Source organism: Vipera ursinii (genome assembly GCF_947247035.1).
Source record: "Vipera ursinii genome assembly, chromosome: 3".
NCBI classification, from domain to species: Eukaryota; Metazoa; Chordata; class Lepidosauria; order Squamata; family Viperidae; genus Vipera; species Vipera ursinii.
In genome coordinates this window covers 32,380,099-32,403,919 of record NC_139516.1, presented here as the reverse complement: position 1 = coordinate 32,403,919, position 23,821 = coordinate 32,380,099, and the positions used below count along the sequence as shown (strand labels likewise).

General features: G+C 38.0%; 1 protein-coding gene across 1 annotated transcript in view; it reads left to right on the top strand.

Annotated features, from left to right (window-relative positions):
* Positions 1-23,821, top strand: part of MYH7B (myosin heavy chain 7B) — a 77,008-nt gene that overhangs the window by 1,277 nt on the left and 51,910 nt on the right. The window contains exons 2-3 of the mRNA XM_083358256.1: positions 21,619-21,770; positions 23,598-23,701. Of these exons, the coding sequence (XP_083214382.1) occupies positions 21,674-21,770; positions 23,598-23,701 (201 nt within the window). The 5' untranslated portion in view covers positions 21,619-21,673. The remainder of the gene's footprint in view (positions 1-21,618; positions 21,771-23,597; positions 23,702-23,821) is intronic.

Below are 23,821 nucleotides of genomic sequence, written 5' to 3'. Positions count from 1 at the left end.
TTAATTGCAAACCATAATATAGACAGGAAATAACCATGGACATTGCAATAGAGCAAGACATAGTAACAGTCAGTTGACTGTAAATACAAGACAAAAATTCACAATCTCAATAGTAGGGAGCTCCTTATCTTGAGCAGCTTCAGATTATTTTGGCAAGCATATAGCATCTTTCCTAGCTAGGTTTTTCAAAGTATATATAATTACCTATCCTCTTAATTTCATATGTTTATATTTTGTTGCTTAGTAGTTATCAAAATTAACACTAGCTTATCCATTCTGCTTTCCCAGGCAGATGACTGTGCTTGGTAAAGAACTTGAATTAGCCTTAGGAATACACAAACACACAGAAGAAAGGCCATTTTACACAGGAAAGTAATAAAAAATGAAGCACACCACTTAAACCTCTTACTGTAATCTACAATAGCACTGTTTAGGGCACGGGTTGGCAACCCACGGCTCCAGAGCTGCATGTGGCTTTTTAAGCCGTCTCCTGCGGCTCCCAGTCCTCCGCTGGCGGAGGTGTAGGGATCTCCAAACCTCCACTGTCCCGTTTGCACAGCTGCCGCGTTCGTTCATGTTTGACGAACGCGGCAGATCTCCAAACGGGCGGCGGTGGTTTGGAGAGGTGCGCGTGCACTCTCCAAACTGCCACCGTCCCATTTGCACAGCTGCTGCGTTCGTGTTTCTTTCAAACGCGGAGGAACGCAGCAGCTCTGCAAATGGGGCGGCGGCGGTTTGGAGAGCTGCGCAGCTCTCCAAACCTCTGCCTCCCCGTTTGCAGAGCTGCTGCGTTCATCAAACGCAGAGGTTTGGAGGTCCTGGGGGGAGGGGCAGGGCGCTTGGGTGGCTCCAGCAGCGCAACCCAGCGCCCATCGCCAGGGAGACCCGTCGCCGCCATCACGCAGGTGCCTCCCGGCTCGGAGCCACACTGCAGGAGCTGCTCGCATGGCCCGTTGCCTCCGAGGGGGGCCAGGCAGGATCCTCTGAAAGGCCATTTCATTCCTCGTCTTCGCACGGCCCTCTGCGGTCGTCTCGGCCTGCGAGTCCGTTTCCCCCCCGTAAGCTGGCGGCACTGGGCAGTGACAGGTGTGTGCGGCGTGGGCGTCGGGGTGGTGTATGTTTTCGCTTGTTATGCGCATGCGCGTGCATGCACACATACTCGCACACATTTTGCGGCTCCCACTTTTTTGTGTGTATGACGGAACCGGTTCTGAGTGGCTCTTGCTGTTTCGGGTTGCTGACCCCTGGTTTAGGGTATGGGTTATGGATGATATTTGTTTCTGTCCTACTATTTATATCTCGGTCTTCTGCTAGAATTTATTTTGGTGGATTTACTTGGAAAAGAGAGATGGATGGTGCACCCAGATGGAGGAGAAAGAGATGGTAAAATAGTGTTTTTTCCCCCCAAAACCAAACATTCACATAACTTTTAATGCTGGGAACACAAACACCTGAGATGTGATGCATCATCCCCTCTTACTTTCTCAAGCTTTTCTCCTATAATCCCCATTATAATTATCAACACTCCTTTAGACAGCTTATTATATACACTGTCACTATTTTATTCCATAGGTGGGGAAAAAATCTTCACATGGATTTATACGGGGTGGGTGGGATTACCAAGGTTTCATCTGCCTTTTTTCTTTTTTCCTGTAACTTTCAAGCAGTGAGGTATGCTGAAGAGTACCTTTCATAATAAAAGTGCTGACATTATTTTATTTATTTATTTATTTTAATTCCATTTATATCCCGCCCTTCTCCGAAGACTCAGGGCGGCTTACAAGCTTAGCAGTAGCCTTCATTCTATGTATATGCCTGCTTATTAGGGCTTTCACACACACACCCAAGCGGCATTATTACAAAGTTAGCTTAATTGCCCCCAACAATCTGGGTCCTCATTAGGAAAAAGAAATACAGGTTATCCTCTAGTTAAAAACATTTGTTTAGTAACTGAAGATAGAATGACACTGAAAAATGTTATTTATGACTGTTTTTCAATTTATGACTGTTGCAGTATTTCATGGTCAAACGGTATAAACAAAATTCAGATGCTTGGCACCTGGCATGTATTTATGACTGTTGCACAAACCCGGGGTCATGTGGTCACCATTTGTAACCTTCCCAGTCAGCTTCTAAAAAGCAAATTCATTGGGGGAAGCTGGATTCACTTAACTGTGTGATTCACTTAACAACTGCAACGATTTACTTAATAACTGGCGAAAAGGTCTTAAGAAGGGCAAAGCCTAACTTCCTGACTTAGCCATGGAAATTTTGGGCTTAATTGCTCAATCAAATAGTTTTTTGCTATTGGTTGTTCCTCCAGACAGGATTATACCCACATGCCCAATAAGACAAATTTCCAATACCTGAGGTTTTTTCATAAAGTTTAAAATCCTAATCCAATTCCTGGAGACCTTGGGGTAGAATGGGCAACACTAGTTGAATCAGCCAATGCCAACTCTTGTAGGTCATCTCAGACTTGTATCACAAAGTCTTAAATTGCTTTAACCATAATAGTAACAAGGTGTAGCAGGAGAAGCAGACAATACTCATTCTGTTAGAATGTGAAAATGGAATTCCACGCACCTGAAAATCTATCCAGATAAGCTAGAAATTCATGATCTATCTTGAACAAATTGGTGCCATAGTTATTTGGAGAGTTGCAGTGTTTCAACAGTCTAAATGTGGACTCAAAAGAATCCAGAGCCTTTTTGGGGAATGGATTAAGTTCTTTGTCTCAGATTATTTAATGAATAGCTACAACACTAACAATAGGTATTGTCATAAAAATGTACTGTTTAATACGAATGCTGCCATCTTAAAATCTCAAACCAATATAAAATCTTCTGCTCTAGATCATTCAAAAGTAAAACTCTAGCTTGGCCATATATTTTCCTTAAAGGACTAGTGGGTGAAAAACTTAGTGTCTCCATCAAGAGTCAATGTGTTTGTAAGATTAATATTCTTTCATTAATTCATGAATCCCTAAATTTGATAATTTTGTCATAAACTGAAATAAATGTGTTTTTCTATTTAAACAGCCACATGATGGCAGTATTTTATGGCAAGACATTTTCTACTACAGTATGTAATTTTCAGAAAATGTTATTCATTACTTAGAAGTTCATGAAACCATTCAGATTTTCTGGAATATTTATGAAAGTTTAACAATACAAGACTGAAAAATGACTGTGCCTTTTTTATGCCTTGAAAGTGACAGAAAGTTGCCTCTTTTACAGTGGTCAGCTTTGACATTTTCTTTATTCACATTAAGTATAATATCTTACATTTTAATGCATTTCTATGTTATATTGAATTTTTTAAGTTTAGATTCATATCCATAAAATAATCTTGTTTGGTTTACATAATTACAAAATTTTAAATACACTTGACAATTTATAAAATAGTTTTCTGCTGAATTATAAAATAGTCTGTGGTGGGCATTTTGAGACCTCAAGATAGTTACATTTCTTTCTCATCCTGATGTTAAAATTTATCACTTGATGAATCTTAACTGATAAGCAATTGAACAAAGTGTCATTTCTCTGAAAATTGCCTGTTGGTTCTCTGCCCCAAACTAGAAACTTAAATCTACACTTGTCTTCTGTACAGCATAGGCTGACTGACCAGTTATATTTTTTATTTAAATGGATTTTAATATTTAGATGTATTTATAAAGAAAGATGGAGGAATGTTTTCCATGGGGTTGTGATGGGTCAGACACAACTTTGCTACTAACAACAACAACAACAATAAAGAAAGCTGCTAGAGAAAGATTTTATGAACATAGTAGTAATAAGGTTAATATGTCAGAACAAAAAATAAGAGTTTATAATCTGGAAGACCAAGTATGCAGAAGTTCAAATCAAAACTAAAAAGCATAGTAATTATGGCAAAACTGAATTTGGAATTTAATGTTCTAGTTCACTAATCTAAGAACAAAAATTATATCTATAGTTAATTTTTATCCTCCACTTATTTGGGGCAAATGTGGCCAAAGTTTTGAGAATGGGAAAAATGTATAAGCATAATCATGTTCCAGCATATAAATGTAAAGGAATTCTTCATAGGGACTTTTGTTCATAGCACAAGAAACTGCCTATCGAGAAACAATCTGCAACTTGCATTTTTATTAGTTTTAAAAACTATTGATTGAGTTTCAACCACAACAAGGGGACAGTCGACATTAAAAACATTTATATAAATTGGGGGGGGGAATTGACATTTGTAGGAATAAGTAAATGAGATAAACTATTTGAAGATCTGCTATATTTAATCAATTGCTTAGATCCTAATTGATAAAATTTGTACACTGATGTCTCTAATTAGTACCATATTTTTAAAAGAAAATACAAATTTTTTAAATTAATACTGAAATTATAAATATATGGATGGCAAGAAAGTTAATGGGAAAGGCATTTCCTGTTTTATGTAAGATAGTACTTGCTGTGAAGTATGAAAACCTTAAATGCACATTTTTGCACATTTCACTAATTAAATGTGCTTATTTAGTTAAAACTTTTCAGAGGTAACAGTAATTTCAGTTTGAAACCATTACCTTGGAGTGAGATCACTTTATAATTCCTGTTAAATGATACAGTTTTCCCCTCCTTTTGTAAAGTACTAAAGAGCCTATTTAAATCATTATTCTTTGCTTATATCACATAAGCCTTTGTAGTTTGAAATTCCTGAAAACATTCTAAACATTCCAGAACATATTGAAGCAATCTATGTTCATAAACATTTCTGGACCTAACGATAGAACTGCATTCATTTTGATTTGTAGAAAACATGATCCCTGATAGCAAAGCCTTTTAGAAAAGAAGTGAATGTGATATACCAGGATTTCCAGGGGATAACATTCACATTTATTTTGCTTCACTGCTGCTTTGGTTCATTAAAGGTGTGCCAAGTTTTGAAGCCTAAAAAATTAGCTCAGATCCAGAGGTAGTAATCCCTGATTAGGGTAATCCTGTTGAAATCAATGGGAATTAACTTGTCATTGCTAATAAGACCATTGGTTTTACTTTATATGCTTTTGGTATGCAATGTCTGGATCTGGTCCATTATAACCAGAGTTAATAATGGAATAATGAGTAATAAAAAAACCTTGTTTGTAGAAAACAGTCTACATCTATAACTTTGATTACAGCAGGTAGTGTATTTAATAACAATTTACTTGAACAATGGAAATGTATATTAGATTTGAGTTTCAGGTAAAATGTTTCATTGATGGAATTTTAAGTAATTCTGGAAAAAATGAATTATCTACTTGTTTATCAGCTTAACTGTTGAATTTGTGAATCCTATTAATTTGTGAATAAAATTTTTATTTGTGGTTAATAGTGGAACCGTAGTGTTCCTTTGTAGAAATAAATGTCCCTAATAGATACTACAAATACTGGCCAAAGTATTGGTATCTCTCCACTTTCTCCAAAAGAACCCCAGTTTGGCTGTGAAATAAATTGAAACTGGAATAGTTAAGTGGTATCCACAATTTTTCATTCCATATCCATGGAGCAGAGACCAGGCTAAAAAGAAACAAACCCATAAAAATAAAGCAGGGCTTCCACAGGAACACAGCATCCAGGATTGGGAAATTATAAAGGTAATCAGTAGGCTGGCTAGGTAATTCTGGGAGTTGAAGTCCACGCATCTCAAAGTTGCCAAGCTTGAAAATCACTGATTTACATGAACGCCTTTGCTCAATTTCAAGCAATAGTTACTCAAATGCATCATAAAAAAAGCCTTGTTCAGCTTCCAATTTCCTTGAACAGTAATGCTTATATAATGCTCAAGCATGGTATAAAGATAAAAAAGCACATCCACTCGTTTATCCCTGGTTTCTAATATTTACAGGTGTATTCTGGATTCCTGTATTATTTGTTGGTTGTTCTTGATTACACAAATGTTCACATTATCTTTTTATGTATCTTAATTTAGATAAATGAAGTTACAAGTGTATATGCAATTATATTATCTTGACAGAATAAAATTAAGTGATATATCAAAGTAGAAAAGTTGCTTAACATGAAACTTTACATTATTATAATCCTGTGAGAAGGGGTCATTAATGAACATTCCCATCTCTTACACTCTGAGAAGCTTGCCACAGAACTTAGTGAAGGTTAGATGGTCTTTAAAAATGGCAGTCATGGTAAGCATTTGGCACATATATGCTACAAGAGATGAACAAGACCAACTGTGACATTATCTTTGTTTGCCAAAAATAGCATCCTGGAAAGTGTAAAGAAAAGTTTATTATGCTGGTTAACCTCTCCTGTGTCTGCTGCAGAACCATCAAAGAAAGACTCCATGGTATTAGGATGCAGCTTCCCCTTTCATGGTCTGCCTAAAGTTCAGACAATTGAAACTCAATACACAGCAACAAAAGGGAAAGAATAAATAGCTTTGACATGGCCCTGACTGAGGTGGTATTGAAACCTGGTCCTATGCATACGTACTTGCCCTGCAAAAAATAAAGTACTCAGCAAAACTAAAATGCTTTCATAAGCAGCCTTCCCATCCTCTACTTTTAATACATGGCAGAGCAAGTAAGGAGGACATAATAAAGCACTAGGTACAGGCTATATACATAGTCCTTAATGTATGGCCACAACTGAGCCCAAAATTTATGCTGCTAAGTGAGAAATTTGTTAACTGAGCTTTGCCCCATATTACGACTGCCACATTTGTTAATTGAATCACTGCAGTTGTTAGCAACACAGTTGTTAAGTGAATCTGGTTTCCCCATTGACTTTGCTTGTCAGAAGTTCACAAAAGTGGATCACATGATCCTGGGGTACTGCAACTGTCATAAATGTGAGTCAGTTGTCAAGTATCCAAATGTAAATCACATGACCATGGGAATGCTGCAACAGTCATCAGTGTGTAAAATGGTCATAAGTTACTGTTTTCAGGGCTGTTGTCACTGAACAGTCACTAAATGAACTGTTGTAAATCGAGGGCTGCCTATAAAATACCACCATTGGCTATTGAACTAACCCATTTTATGTATTTGCACATTACACTGTCCCCTAACCATAGGCTGGATTTTTGCAACGTGCTAAGAGACAAAAACCTAAAATTAAAACTAAAATTAAGTTTTAGCAAACTTAGTATATAGGTGAAACTCGAAAAATTAGAATATCGTGCAAAAGTTCATTTATTTCAGTAATGCAACTTAAAAGGGGAAACTAATATATGAGATAGACTCATTACATGCAAAGCAAGATAGTTCAAGCCGTGATTTGTCATAAGTATGATGATTATGGCGTACAGCTCATGAAAACCCCAAATCCACAATCTCAGAAAATTAGAATATTACATGCAATCAATAAAACAAGGAGTGTACATAGAACAATATCGGACGTCTGAAAAGTATAAGCATGCATATGTACTCAGTACTTGGTTTGGGCCCCTTTTGCAGCAATTACTGCCTCAATGCGGCATGGCATGGAAGCTATCAGCCTGTGGCACTGCTGAGGTGTTATGGAAGACCAGGATGCTTCAATAGCGGCCTTCAGCTCTTCTGCATTGTTCGGTCTCATGTTTCTCACCTTTCTCTTGGCAATGCCCCATAGATTCTCTATGGGGTTCAGGTCAGGCAAGTTTGCTGGCCAATCAAGCACAGTAATCCCACGGTCATTGAACCAGGTTTTGGTGCTTTTGGCAGTGTGGGCAGGTGCCATGTCTTGCTGGAAAATGAAGTCAGCATCCCCATAAAGCTCATCTGCAGAAGGAAGCATGAAGTGCTCCAAAATCTCCTGGTAGACAGCTGCATTGACCCTGGACTTAATGTAGCACAGTGGACCAACAACAGCAGATGACATGGCTCCCCAAATTAACACAGACTGTGGAAACTTCACACTGGACTTCAAGCATCTTGCAGTGTGTGCCTCTCCATTCTTCCTCCAGACTCTGGGTCCTTGGTTTCCAAATGAGATGCAAAAGTTGCTCTCATCAGAAAAGAGGACTTTGGCCCACTGAGCAACAGACCAGGTCTGTTTTTCTTTAGCCCAGGTAAGACGCTTCTGACGTTGTTTGTTGTTCAGGAGCAACTTGACAAGAGGAATACGACATTTGAAGCCCATGTCCACGATCCGTCTGTGTGTGGTGGCTCTTGATGCACTGACTCCAGCCTCAGTCCACTCCTTGTGAAAGTCCCCAACACTTTTGAATGGCCTTTTCTGACAATCCTCTCCAGGCTGTGGTCATCATCGCTACTTGTGTGCACCTTTTTCTTCCACACTTTTCCCTTCCACATAACTTTCTATTAATGTGCTTTGATACAGCACTTTGGGAACATCCAACTTCTTTTGCAATTATCTTTTGAGGCTTTTCCTCCTTATGGAGGGTGTCAATGATGGTTTTCTGCACAATTGTCAGGTCATCAGACTTCCCCATGATTGTGATTCCTACTGAACCAGACTGAGAGACCATTTAAAGATTCAGGAACCCTTTGCAGGTGTTATGGCTTAATTAGCTGATTAGAGTGGGACACTTTGAGCCTAGAATATTGTACCTTTTCACAATATTCTAATTTACTGAGATTGTGGATTTGGGGTTTTCATGAGCTGTAAGCCATAATCATCACAATTATGACAAATCACAGCTTGAACTATCTTGCTTTGCATGTAATGAGTCTATCTCATATATTAGTTTCCCCTTTTAAGTTGCGTTACTGAAATAAATAAACTTTTGCACGATATTCTAATTTTTCGAGTTTCACTTGTATTGTGTGAATGCAGTTTTAAATATGCAACTAATCTGGTTAGGTATGTTGTATAAATACAGCTTAAAAAAATCAAGGTATGAATCCATCAGCTTTATATTACCACTCTGGGCCCCGTAGAAGTTGCTGCTAGACCTCAGTTTCAATGCCTGGAGGCTGTTGGGTCTGGTGGTTGAAGTGGAACAGGCTAAAGTTGAAGTCAAGCAAGATCAAATTACTCAGCTTATGAGCTTCAGCATTGCCCTTGAGGAAACAGGCCCATACCATGGGGGCTGTCTTGGACTCCTGGCTGTGATAGGAGACTTTTGCCCAACTTTGGCTCATCCACCAATTGCAACTACTAGAGATAGAAGATTTGACTCATGTCCATATCACTGTATGCTTAGATTGCAATGCACACTATAGTTGGAACAAAACACAAAGGCCTGCTTGTTGACTGCACTAGTTGCTATAATCTACTACAGGGCTTTTCAGCAACAACAACAACAATAAAGTTGGAAGGGACCTTGGAGGTCATCTAGTCCAACCCCCTGCTCAGACAGGAAACCCTATACCATTTCAGACAAATGGCTGTCCAATCTCTTCTTAAAAACTTCCAGTGTTGGAGCATTCACAGCTTCTGGAGGCAGGTTATTCCACTGATTAATTATTCTAATGGTCAGGAAATTTCTCCTTAGTTCTAGGTTGCTTCTCTTTTTGGTTAGTTTCCATCCGTTGCTTCTTGTCCTGCCTTTGGGTGCTTTGGAGAATAGCTTGACTCCCACTTCTTTGTGGCAACCCCTGAGATATTGGAACACTGCTATCATGTCTCCCCTCTTCCTTCTCTTCATTAAACTAGACATATCCAATTCCAGCAACCATTCCTTGTACGTTTTAGTCTCCAGTCCCCTAATCATCTTTGTTGCTCTTCTCTGTACTTTTTCTAGAGTCTCAACATCTTTTTTACATCGTGACCAAAACTGGATGCAGTATTCCAAGTGTGGCCTTACCAAGGCATTGTAAAGTGGTATTAACACGTCACATGATCTGGATTCTATCCCTCTGTTAATGCAGCCTAAAACTGTTGGCTTTTTTGGCAGTTGCAGCAGACTGCTGGCTCATATTTAAGTGAATGCCCACTAGGACTCCGAGATCCCTTTCACTGTTACTACTATTGAGCAAGGTACCACCTATACCTGTGCATTTGATTTTTCTTGCCTAAATGTAGAACTTTACTTTTTTCATGATTGAATTTCATTTTGTTAGATAGTTCCCAGTGTTCAAGTCTGTCAAGATCCCTCTGTATTTTAAGCCTGTCTTCTGGAGTGTTGGCTATTCCTACAGCTTGGTGTCATCTACAGATTTGATGACATCTATCCCCTCATCCAAATCATTGATGAAGATGCTGAAGAGCACTGGGCCCAGAACAGAGCCCTGGGGCATGCCACTACCCACTTCTCTCCATGCAGATGCAGTGCCATTGAGGACCACACGCTGAGTACAGCTGGTCAGCCAGCTACAGATCCATCTGGTGGTGATGCTGTCTAACCCACATTTTTCTATCTTATCAAGTAGTAGGTTGTGATCTACTTTATCAAATGCCTTACTGAAATCCAAGTAAATTATATCCAAAACATTCTTCTGGTCCACTAATTTTGTCACTTGGTCAAAGAATTCAATAAGATTTGTCTGGCATGATCTGTTTTTGATAAACCCATGTTGGCTTTTGGTAATGACTTTGTTTGCCTCGAGGTGCTCGCTGATTCATTGTTTGATTATCTTTTCCAGCATCTTCCCAGGTATTGAGGTCAGACCTTACATCAGTTCGCTTAGTGACTGTTCAAAGTTACAATGGCATTGGAAAAAGTGACATGACCATTTTTCACATTTATAACTGTTGCAGCATCCCCAGGGTCATGTGATTTACATTCGGATGCTTGGAAACTGGGTCATGTGATCACCTTTTGCAACTTTTTGACAAGCAAAGTCAATGGCTGGGGGGATGTGGCCAGCTCAACATTGCTCAGGTTGTGGTGCACCTGTGTAGTGTGTGAGCGGGGCTGTGGGGGGATCCTTGGGTCTCTTGAGGGGGGTGGGACTGGGGCAGCAGAGGGAAGGCACCCAGCCTGGCCCTTGAACTTCCGGGGCACCAGGACCCCGCAGCCCAACCCACTCCAGCCCCACTTCCCTGAGGGGGCACCTGGCTGTGCTTACCTCATCAAGGCAGCTGCTGCTGATGTGCCCACTCTCCTTGGCCAGGTTGCTCATGGTGGGTGCAGGAAGGCAAAGTGCGTGGGTCAGAGGGACTCCCACTTCTCCATAAGAGGACACCCAGCTTTGTAACCAAAGCATCCTTAATGATAGGATGGGAGACCATCACGATAGGCCAGGAGGAGAGGGCAAGAGATGGTGAAAGGGCAGCAGGGCTGCTGGTGGCCAAGTGCTAAGGCAGGACTTCCCTCAGACCCTCCCTCCCTCTCATTCCAATCTCCCTCCTTTCTTCCTCCCTCCTTCCCTACCCTCCCTCTTTCCCTGCCTCCCTGCTTCTCCTTCTGATCTCTTCCTTCCTTCCTTCCTTCCTTCCTTCCCTTCCTCCCTCCTCATTGTCCCATCCTTCTTTCTTTCCTCCCTTCATCTCATTGTCACATCCTTCCTTTCCTCCCTCCCTCCCTCCCATTGTCTCTTCCTTCCATCCCTCCCTCCCTCTCATTATCCTTTCCTTCCTTCCCTCCTTCCTTCTCATTGTCCCTTCCTCCCTCCCTCCCGTTGTCTCTTCCTTCCATTCCTCCCTCTCTCTCATCCTTTCCTTCCTTCCCTCCCTCCCTCTCATTGTCCCTCTCTCCCTCCCTCCCTTCCTCCCTCCCTTCTTCCTTCCCTGGCTCCCTTTCTCATTTCCATCTCCTTCCTTCCTTCCTTCCTTCCTTCCTTCCTTCCTTCCTTCCTTCCTTCCTTCCTTCCTTCCTCCTTCTGTGCCCAGGAAGGGACAAGGGGAGGGGGAGAGGCTGCCAGCGTGGGTGCTGCTGGTGGCCATGGCTTGAAAGGCCACTGTAAATTCCTGGACAAGAGCCACACAGCCTTAAGAGCAGAGTGGCAGGAAGATATTTGCGATGAGAGAGGGAGAAAAACAGGCAAGAAATGCAGCTGGGGAAGGGTCACCCTCTTGGAGGACTGAAGAAAGGCAGTATTCCCTGAAGGAGACCAGCAAATGGCTCTCGCCCACTTCACACACCAGTGGACTCCGGGGGAGGGGACGCCATGAGTGGCGTGAGAGTACACATTACCTGCGCTACACTGCCCAAACCCCAGCTTGCCAGGCTTCGACAGGCAGGCAGGCAGCGGCGCGCTCTGCTCACTGTGCATAGAGGCTGGTCCGGGCTGATAAAATTAGTATAAATGAAAGCAACAAAACAACATATAGGGCAATCCACAATTGGACTTTTGGGATCATAGCATCTGATTTAGCTAGTTTTCTCTTATTATTTTCCAAATCTGATGAACCCTTTGGAGCCACTATTGTTTATCCCTAGAACAAAATATACAATTCCTGATAAGGGAAAGCAACATATAGAGCATTTGATGACTACAGCAGAATTAAAATGAAATGTATATGAGAGAATCAGCCATTGCAGGTGAAACACTGCAGAATTTCACACTATCATTGTTCTCAAATGGGTCAATTTGTGCATTCAGTTGCAAGCTACCAAATCTGGAACTGTTAAGTGTGATACGTCACAAATATATGAAATAGCACTGAATTGCCAGGTGTCACATAGTTTTATAATCTTTGATGTTTTAATGAGGTAGCCTTTTACTATTCTAAGATGTATAATTGAGAACCCACCAAATAGGGAAAAATTTCAAACAATGTATTTGCTTTCCGATTGTGTTCAAGTTACATATGTTGCATGCTGAGACAAATTCATCTTAGGGCTAGGCAACCCATTAATGCTGACTATAACCAGTGGGGATTTGTTTCAAATGCATTGAAATGGCCCTATAAAATGGCCATATAATTTGAGATGATGATATCATTGCTTAAACATAGCTAAATAAAGATAAAGCAATTGTTCTATTTTTAAGAAAGAGATTTCATATCGTCCCTACACTTGAACATTCTGGAACTTTATTTGGATTGAAATTCAGAAGAAAATAACATATAGTAGCCCTTGAATTCAAAATTTCCCTGTGGTTACCAGCCTCAAGGAAAACATAAAACAAATAAATTCCATTATCTTTAGATTATTTTCAGTAAGAAATGCTGCAGTTAAAGCCAGCAAAGCTAACCCCCCTTAATGCATCATCTATTGTTCAAAGTACAGAACAATAATTGGAGGGTGTTCTGGCAGGCTAAAAATGGAAAGGCAGCTGCTGCTGTCGATTTCTGAGTAACTGAGAATAAAACAATGCTCAAGTATTGTCTGCATTACTGGAGTAGTGACATTGGAATCACTTCCAAAAGACCCAAGGGGTGGTCAGCAAGTTATTTATAAATGGATGTCATTTTTTCCCCTAAAGTCATTCCACTTCCGTAGAATTCTGCATCAAGTTTTTTTCCCCATCAATTATTTTCCAAAAGATTTGACGGTCATGATGGCCACTGATGGAAAAATATATAATGAATGAAATGAGATTAAAAAGGTAACCATTTTAAATTAGGAATAAACTAGTGGATTTAAGAGGATTCTTAAGTCATGCTTGTCATGTGGGGAAATCATGAACATGTACAGGTAGTTTTCGAGAACAGTACAAAAATGATTATGCCTTTGTCTTCTTCCAGAAAGCTTTTCCAATTCCCTAAACTAGCCTGCCATCCTGGGCTTTCCTGGTAGTCTCTCTAATCCAAGCAATTATTAAGCAGATCTAACCCAGCCTAATCTTTTTTTAAAGCCAGCCCCTTTCTGCTTTCTGAGTTAGCTTAAAAATACTGTCACATTCCCAGAGAATCCTGAATATATTACTTTAGGAAGACTGAAAAATCAGATAAATAGTATCAAGTACAAAAATTCAACAGTTCAAATCATCTGAATAGTTAAAATGAGTTTGTGGATTATTCTTGTATGGTACACATTACTTTTGGAGTGGCATGGTGGCTCAACTGTTAAGATGCTGGGTTTGTTGGCTGGAAAGCTGGCAGCCCAAGTTTGAGACCTAAGCGCCTTGTGAAATCTGATCTTAATGTTTTCCCTCTGTTGATGGAGCCCAAAACTGCATTAGCTTTTTGGTAGCTCCAGCACATTGCTGGCTCATACTTAAGTGATACTCTACTTAGATTTTTTTTTTACAATGAGTCAGATACCATATATTCTGTAGGCCTTACTTTCTCATTAGTGAATTACATCTTGTTGGATAGGGTTAGAGTTAAGGTACTAGCCTTCCAATACAAATACAAAAAAAGAGAGAGAGAAAAAGGAAGGAAGGAAGGAAGGAAGGAAAAGAAAGAAAGAAAGAAAGAAAGAAAGAAAGAGAAGAAAGAAAGAAAGAAAGAGAAAGAAAGAAAGAAAGAAAGAAAGAAAGAAAGAAAGAAAGAAAGAAAGAAAGAAAGAAAGAAAGAAATTCCTATTCCTGGTTAAATATGTATAGAAATATGATTTTTCCTTCATTTAATATTGTTCCATACTGATCATTGGACTTAACCACAAATTGTTAAAAGATTTGGAAATTTAGGAATCTTTCATTGACTTTGCATATCCCAATCAGAATAATAGCTTCATCCTGTATTTCATTCTGAAAACAAGTAAACTCAGCTTAGAAAAAAATCAGTCTGAAAGGATTGTTTGGGAGAGAGAAGGTGTAAGTTCAGATCAAGTAGCAAGAAGAATCATGGTTCATTTTGCCTTGTGTTTGCCCAGAGGTTAAACTGCTCACAGCCCAATAAGTCATGTTCTGGCATTGCATGCACGATAATCTACAACAACTGTATGTTTTATACGGGTGACACCCAGCTGCATGCCTGGAATTTGACACGTGCTGCTATTCAAAATAGCACTTAAGAAAAAAGACCTTAGAATAACTGCGGTTCTTCAGAACAACCAGTAATGCTAGCTACAAGTCTCTAGTGTACAACAAAGGTCTTAATTATACCGTCCAGACCGGATTTTTAAGATTCTTAGTTGCCATCTTCTATGCAAATGAATGAAGACTTTCACTGAGAAGCCCATGCTTAAAGTCAATTGTCCCCTTGTCCCCACTAAATAGAATCCCAAGGATCCCCTACAATGTAGCTAAGACCTTCTTCTATACCTCTTTCTGATTTACTGTACATTCTTTTGGAAAAAGATAATACATTCAAGAAATTCAGCTCATGTCTCAAAAAATATATGCTGGAGAGATGCTAATTATAGCTAACATTCATCGTTCAATAAAATAATAATTATATTTCATTTTATTTTTGCATGCAATAGTTTTGTTGGACCAATAATATTGACAGGTTGTCAGAAAGCTCATTTGATTAAGGCATAGAATAGATAAGATAATGGAACCTATGACTGCATGATCTTCATTTAATTTTTAATAATAATAATAATAATAATAATAATAATAATAATAATAGTATAAGAACAACAACAACAATAATGCATTTAACTTGCATGCTGCCTGACTCCTAATGACTCTGGATGGCTCATAACAATCAAACCAAGAAATTACAATACTGTAAAATAAACAAAAGCTAAATAAATAATTTGGCTAAAGGCCTCAGTGAAGAATCAGATGTTCACCGCTCTCAAGGGAACCTCATTTCTGAGGGTTGGGAAATTATTAGGGCTGTGTCTTGTATTGCATTTAATTTCAGAAAGGTGCTTTGGAGTACAGGTGGTGCATATATAGATAACTTTTTCAACTAGCTGTGACTTCCCAGAATTTGTGGTCACAGTGGAGGACAGTTATGGTAGCCATTTGGAAGAGTTTCAGACAAGTAATTCATGCCAAGAAAAAGATTTTGGAATCAAATATGTAGAGCTGCGTAGCTCTAGAAAACATAAAAGTATAGTATATATGCTAATTATCTGTCAAAATTCAGAATGATCTCTGTTGATACAGCAAGTTAGCTTATTCTAATTTCACTTATCTTGCCTGGAGAATGTTAAAGTATCTATTTTAAATCAATGAGACCTCAATGTGCTTATTTTCCAGGGCTGTGCTGGAGGAATTTTACAAGGAATTTTAAAACGCTTCAGGTTATCACCAGAAACAGCTTCCAATATGCAAAACCTTGCTGTAACATTGGCAAAGCTGGGTCTAGTCTAGTGCAATGTATAGTACCAAGATATAGCAATGGAATTTCATCTAGAGAAATGTGCTCTGGTAGAAATAAACTGGGGTAAAATCACTAACAGCAATGTAATTGAAATGCCAAATGGCCAAACCAATAGGAGCCATCAAGACGAAGCCTACAAGTATCTGAGTGTTTTACAAATGAATAAATTCAAGCATGGACAGTTAAAAAGGTGATTAGTATACATCCAAAGAGTGAGAAAATTGGAAAGGCAAAATTAAACTGTGAAAACATTATCAATGCCATAAATACCTTGGCATACATGTGCTGTGATACACTGCTGGAATTATTAACTGGACACAGGTTGAACTGGACAGTTTGGATCAAAAACCAAGAAAACTGATGACTATTCACTATACATTTTATCCCCCAAATGATATTGATAAATTATACTGCCTCACAGTAATAGAGGCAGAGTTTTACTTCAAGTCAAACTACTGAGAAAGAAAAGTATGCATTGGTTGATTATGTAAAAGACAGCCAAGAACAAGTACTGGTGCATGTTAAACTTGGAACTTACTGAATGTGCAGGAAACAAGGATATTGAAATAATGCAATAAAAACACATACAAAGAAGGCTACAAAAGATCTAGGGGAAAGCAGATCAGATAAAATTGGCAGTAGCTTGCCAAAACAAAAACAAAAAACCAACAACCCTGCGAAAGCTTGATTTTGGCTGCTGAAGAACAGCTGCAATCAAGGCCAGAACTGAAAAATCATCAAATGATTCAAAATGTAGATTGTGCAAAGAAGCAGAAGAAAGAGTAGATCATACCTTCAGCTCATGCAACTTCACACAAACTGATTATAAATATAATACAATTGCCAAAATTATTCACTGGAACATTATTAAAAATTATCATTTTTAATGATACCATTATATCACCTTTGTCCATGCCCCCACATAAATCCAGTAGTTGTCTTTCCTACATGACAAGAATTGTCTCCCTGAGTGTTGTTATTTCTTTTATATCACTCCTTAGCTTTTCTGGGTAGCCTTTGTATCCACTTGAGGTATCTTCATAATGCAATTAAGCTCAAGATATATGCAATTAAAATTCCCTGTCATAGCTGAACATTGTAATACATCTTCAACATAAATGCCACTATTCAAATAATGCTTAGGTCATTTTAATTAGGATTTATAATGTTTCCTTAATTAGCATTATACTGTACTGTACACAACCCAGATTTCCTCTCTGAAGGAGATGGGCGATTCAGAAATGCCAAAATATAAATTAATTAATTGCAGTTGCATCCTCGTCCCATCCCCCAGAATCTGCTGCCTGAACATAAAAATACTACAAAGTTAAATAAGTCATCATGGTTCTTGGTACCATTAATATGGCCCCAGGGTTGGGGGTGAGGAAAGGATGAAAGGATGTGAGATCTCTGAACACTGCTGCATAAGTGTCCAGTCTTACAAAATGGAAACATGCCTGAAATAGCTTTTCCATAGATTGCTTCTATCTAATCTCTGAGTTAGCCTCCTTGCTCCAGTCACTTCTCACAGCAGCTGATAGGTAAGGTCTGTTGAGTGCAGAACCTTTCAGCAAATGACCCAACAGCTTGCAGTTGTCTCACTTCCTGCCTCTAATCAGAGCTTCTTAACGGAGAAATATTTCTCCAGAGGGGTGTCTGGTAATTAGCAATAGCATAACAGCCCTCCTTGGGATTTCATACAAGCCCATGTAACCTGAGATGGAATTCTCCATCCATAAAAGCCTCACAAACCTGTTTCCCACCTGGTATGCTGCCTTCTTTAAAAGAGAGGTAACTGCTGTGGTTTAAAGATGCTACATTATATTGAATTTTTGTATTATTTATTATATGCATTGCACTTATATCCAGCCTTCCCACTGAGAGCACAGGGTCATTTATATGGATTTTTCTCTAATTTGATTTTCATTACAATAATCTTGTGAGGTATGTTGGGAAATAATGATTGGCTCAAAATCACTGAGTGAGATCCATAATGAAGTAGGGATTAGAACCAAAATCTCCAAGTTTTAAATGGAATTCATTTAGTATAGATAGGTATGTATACAAGTGTCATTCTCCCTACATATTGCCCTATGTAAGGTTTCTGGATTTCTCAGACTATCTGCTGATGTTTATGCCACTGCTAATATAGAGATTGCTGAAAAATATAGCATAGAACAAATATATCAAAGGATATATTCCCAACAGATTATCCTCAGAAAGGATATAAAGTTGGCATTATTTAAAGTTAATCATGGATCCTATATGTATGCTAAATGCGTTCATTTATTTGTTGGTTATCCTTATATTACTTTAAGCCCATCATTAATTTACATATATACTCATACAGTATATAAGCTATCTGCATAGAAGCTGAACCTGATTTCTTAGGTGCATTTTGGCACCTAAAATTCCTGGCTTATTCACAGGTTTATAAAAATAAAACTTCTAGGAGAGTTCTAGGACCCATCTCCACAATCATTTAACTCAATGAAATTAAAAGACTACATAACTCCAATTTCTGTTCAAGTTTCATCCCAGCTGGAACATTAATTATGGCTTTATTTGATTTTCAAAAGACATTTGCTACCATAATACCTTAACAATTCGACAAAGACCATATATTTTATTTTATTAAATGTGGAGTCAGCCAATCCCTATAACCCTGGATATACAATAGAAGCAAAAGGCCATTCACTGTTTCAAGTCTTGTCAACATTGTCCAGTGTCAAACAGGTAGCCATGATGAGTATTAAGCCACTGTGCTTATCTGAGTGTTGTTGACTGGCACTGATTCATTTTGTCATTTAAAATATAGCAGCAGTAGTGTCAAATCCACCTACTGGGAAATATTTCTCCCTAAAAGGGAGAACAATGTTGCACAAAGTACAATCTCAAGATTGTTTGCAGGTCACCTATCAGAAATCAAATCTTACTGGGATCTATGCTAGACAAAGGTCTAGTCTAAATAATAATGCATCACCATATTCACCCAACTGGGAATGTTTCTAGAGTATGTTTCCCCCCCTCTCATTCAATTGTGTCTGATGCTTGGAAAAAGCCTGGACAAGTCCCTACAGTTTTCTTGGCAAGGTTTTTCAGAAGTTGTTTGCCATTGCCTCCTTCCTAGAGCCAAGACAAAATGATTAACCCAAGGTCACCCACCTGGCTTCATACCCAAGGTGGGACTAGAACTCACAGTTTCCTGGTTTCTAGCCTGATGCCTTCACAGCTACACCAAAGTGGTTCTCTAGAAGATGTTTAAGCTTAAAATCTCAAAGCGTTTTCAAGGGAAAAGAGTTTCAGTAATTCCACGTGTATTAGTTTATACATACTCACTAATGCTATCTAGACATGTTAAGTAATTCGCCAGAGTGTGTATCCTCCATTTATAAATTTGTTAATTTACTTACAAATTAGAATGCTGAATTAATGCCATTGGTTGAATGCCAAAAAGCACTTCATTTTTCCATCTGCATATCCTTTGACACAGAACTTTCTTGGCAGCAACTAGAGAGTTTTTAGCAACTCCCAAACCATTCTTCAGCAAAGCACAATTCCTGTTAAAACTCTGCATCGTGGCATTGTCATTATTTTATCCTGTGCCCTAGATCTGCTTATTCCTTTGTCTTTCTTTTGTCATTTAGATAACCTGAAAACTCATAATTTATGCTTTGCTGAAGTAGGAAAGAGGCCAATATTTTCCACTGTAATGAACACTGCTTTGTAAATCAGCATCTTTATCCTTATTTAGTTTGTTATAAATTCATGAGGCTTCGAGAAACACCTACATTTTTCAAAGTTGGGGTTATAGTTTGTAACTGAAGGGATGCAAAAATAAAATAGCCTGAGGTGCTAATTCACCAATATATGGACAGGGAAAGAAGCATCTGGCTTGCACCTACACCTCTCTCTCTCTCCTTATTTTATGCTTCCTTTCTCTGTTGATTTTTTTTTAAATTCTGCCATTGCCAATTCTACCATCGGAATAGTCTCTCTCTCTCTCTCTCTCTCTCTGTGTGTGTGTGTGTGTGTGTGTGTTTCTAAGGGGAGGTAAAATAGGTAAAATGGAATGGCAGTTCTATAAGTGCTGGATCCAGTTCCCCCCAGATTTTCCTTTCACTCCAAATCAGATTGCTTACATATTTTAATCACAATCTCTGAAATAATACCAAGCAAATCAGAACCACAGCTACAGTAGGGTTGGGTTTGTATCTGGATCCTGAGATTACCAGAGCCATTGGCTGAAGAAAAATATCACTGTGGGATCTTTTCAAAAACTACCTTCTTGGTATGCATATAGGCCTGCCAGAGGTTGAAAGAATGGCAAACGTGGATGACCAGAAGCTTCTCATTTAAGCCTTTTTCTAGAATGGCTATAACTTAAGAGTCTTGTGCTGCCTCAAGAGCTTCTGTCTCCCTGCCTTTGTGATTGTCTGACAATATGAGGTAAAAATAACCAGCCTGCATCGGCAGAGAGATAAAAGTTTGCCTTTTGTGTCTCTATGGGCAGTAGGACAGCAGCACCAATGGAGCTGTGTGGATATGACACATGGGAATTTCTGACATATCTCTCCCTATCCTGACCTTGACAGGCACAATAAAAGGGGGCCTCACAGCATACACACACAGAGTCACTCAGCCCCATAGCCCAGGTTGGTAATAAAAAGCATGTCTGTGTTGCACGTCTGTCCTGAAAACTTGCTTTCCTTAGTGCATTCTTTTTTACAAAAAGGGAAGTAGAGGAACATGAATTATTATCGGGAAGACAAACTTTAGGAGGAATAATATGGTTAAAGGGGCTATGAAAAGAATGTACACTTATGGTGTGGAAAGTCATGGGTAGCAGGATGCGTAACTGAAATTGTGATTGTTTCAGTATGAATGTGTGGATATGAAGATATCTGTTGCTATAGCATGGCTTAGTAACAACAGCAGTAGTTGAGGCTTATAAAATGAGTGGTATTAATAATCTTGTTGCAGTTACCATCAATTTATGTTAATATTTCTGGAGTGGTGGTGGTGGTGGTGGTGATATAACAGATGCATAGGCTTTCATATTATCTTGTACAGTTACTTGCCACTGTGGTAAGCTATCACACAGGATGCTAACGCAGTCAAATTCCTTTGAGGTGTAAGCTGGCAGAGACATGAAATGAAGATAACTTACAGCCTATTGGTGGGGTGCTCATTAAATATAAATTGACCATCTAGTAATTTTTCCTGAGATACTGATTGTCCTTCAAATAAACCTAAAGTAGTTGGATCTTGTCTGATTTTTGATATTATACATTGGGCACACATTCTTGACTATTTAGTGTAATCTAGCTATGCTTTCTGATTTTATATAGTTAAAAAGCACATGGAGTAATGATAAGAATTCAAAAAAGAAAAAATATCTGTATTGTATAATTAAAATTAGCACATATATGTAGCTAGATTTATGATTTGGAATATAATATGATGCAGTGTATAAATATTAGAACGCTATTTTAATTTATAGAATGCATACATTTGCATGTATGCTTTCATATCATCTAGTAATTAAAAGATTGGTGATCCATTACAGGACATAGTAATGTGGTTTGACTGTATTATTGACTAAAATGTACATTGCTTTTGTTTTTTGTTTTGTCCTTTTATACTTTAGGGTATTTGGCTGATCTGTTTGCTGCTGACTAGGCTTTATCCTTTCAATAGTCAACATGAGTAGGTTAGACAAGGAAGAATTTGGGGAGGCTGCTGAATACCTCCGGAAAAGTTATGAGGAGATGATGAAGTATCAGACTATGGCATTTGATGGTAAGACCACCTTTTTTGCATGGAAAGGGCTTCAACCACATGATCCATTTCTATTATTGCCTCCTGTGTAGAGGAATTCTGCACTTTTTTATCCATTTAAAATGTTGAAGCCTATTATGGCCACAGAGACTAAGACAGCTAGATTAACAGTTAAACAATTCTGCTTCTTCTTTGGTCATTTTGGTTGTAATGGAGAGTGCAGTAAAATTACTGTAGCTCCATTTTTATGTTATGTTGATGATCTGTCTGTTGCCATGTTATAATTATATAAATTGTGAAGTGCCTGGTTTAACATTTACTTGTTTAAATTATATTTTGGAAAACATTCATTTAAGATGGTTTATAAACAGATTTATAATTTATTTTTTATTTTATTAAATTTATGTACCGCCCTTTCCCGAAGGACTCAGGGCGGTTTACAGGACATTTAAAACAACCAATACAAAAGTTAAAAACAAATTAAAAAAGATTAAATGATCCCTAGAATTAAAAACCCCAGTTAAAAATTCTCAGTTAAAAATTCTTACCACTAATGAATTCAAAGTTATAATCAACTGTTCAAAAATATGTAGCTGTGATTTTCATTTATCACAGCAATTACCGAACAACAGAAATGTATATATTAAGAAAGTACACAACATATGAAATGGAATTTATTGATTCCTAAACTAATGAAAATATTCCATGAAAATGGGAATCATATAATCAAAGGGTTGGAGCCTTCAAGTTCAATTTGTATGCATGATACAGGAATCCAAATAAAGCATCCTGGACAGATGGCTGTTTAGCCTTAATATATATCACTAAGGAAGTTGTTAGCCATCCAACATATAACAATTTATATCAGGGATGGATACTAGATTCTTTACATACACCTTTCTACCCTGCCATTATCATGTGAATGATGAAATGGCAGTTACCTCATTGCCATTGCCACTGCAATGATCTGGTGATCTGGTTTATATTACAATAAATAACAAGAGTTATACATAATAAAAGGAGGAAAATCATTTTATTGTTCATCCCAAAATACATTTTCTATTTAAACATTTAAAAGGAAAGATATAATATACAATTTTTTTAAAAAAAGAAATGATTAAATATTCCTGAATGAATTCTAGGAAAGCCTGCTATCTTTTGGCATCTCTTGAAGCTGTGATTAGAAATTGCTCAAATGGGCTGCTTTAGAAATTCCATATTGCAAATATGTTCAGCATTGCAATCAGTGCCTGTCCATTTTTTGGTCTCTTTATCCAAGCAAATGCATGTTTGCTTTTTGTCAAATATGGAAAATAACATTTCAGATGTTGCTGATGGATGAGAAATGCAGAAAGATCATGCTTTTAGTTGTCTTAAAAGACATTTTCCTCTTGACTAGATTCCAGCATTACTCACCGTTGACTTCATTTTACCCAATCTTCATTATTTAGCCAAATCTTCACTTTTTGCAACTTTTTTTAAAAAAAAACTGATATAATATATATTTTAGTAGACAATGATTAATCAAAAGTGTTGTAATTCAAAATTACAAAGTTTTAAAATCTATTTTTAAAATTCTAGACCTAGACTTATAATATTAATAACAGAAAAATCAATTCCACAATTAATAGGAATAAATTAAACACAAATAAATATTCAACTCACAGCATTTCCCCCTTTAGTAACAGAAGAATGAAAGGAACAAGAATAATGTTATGTAAAAGATTTCTAGATCTTGTCATGTAAGTAAAATAATTATGTAGGCATCTGCATTATCTGCATCTAATATCTATTTATACACCTTTTAAAATTGTTTTTGTTCTTCTCGTCTTTTTTGGGGTTCATAAGGAAAGAAAAGGGCTTGGATTCCAGATGAGAAGGAGGCTTATATTGAAATTGAAATTAAAGAATCCTCTGGTGGCAAAGTCACAGTGGAAACCAAAGATAAAAAGGTAAAAAAAATTCAACATACCAAATATTAGCCAAATAGGAAACTGAAAAGAAAAGTTACATTTCTTAAGATTGTGCAGAAGAGAAGAAAAAAGGAGAATGCATCTAAGCATGCCATACAG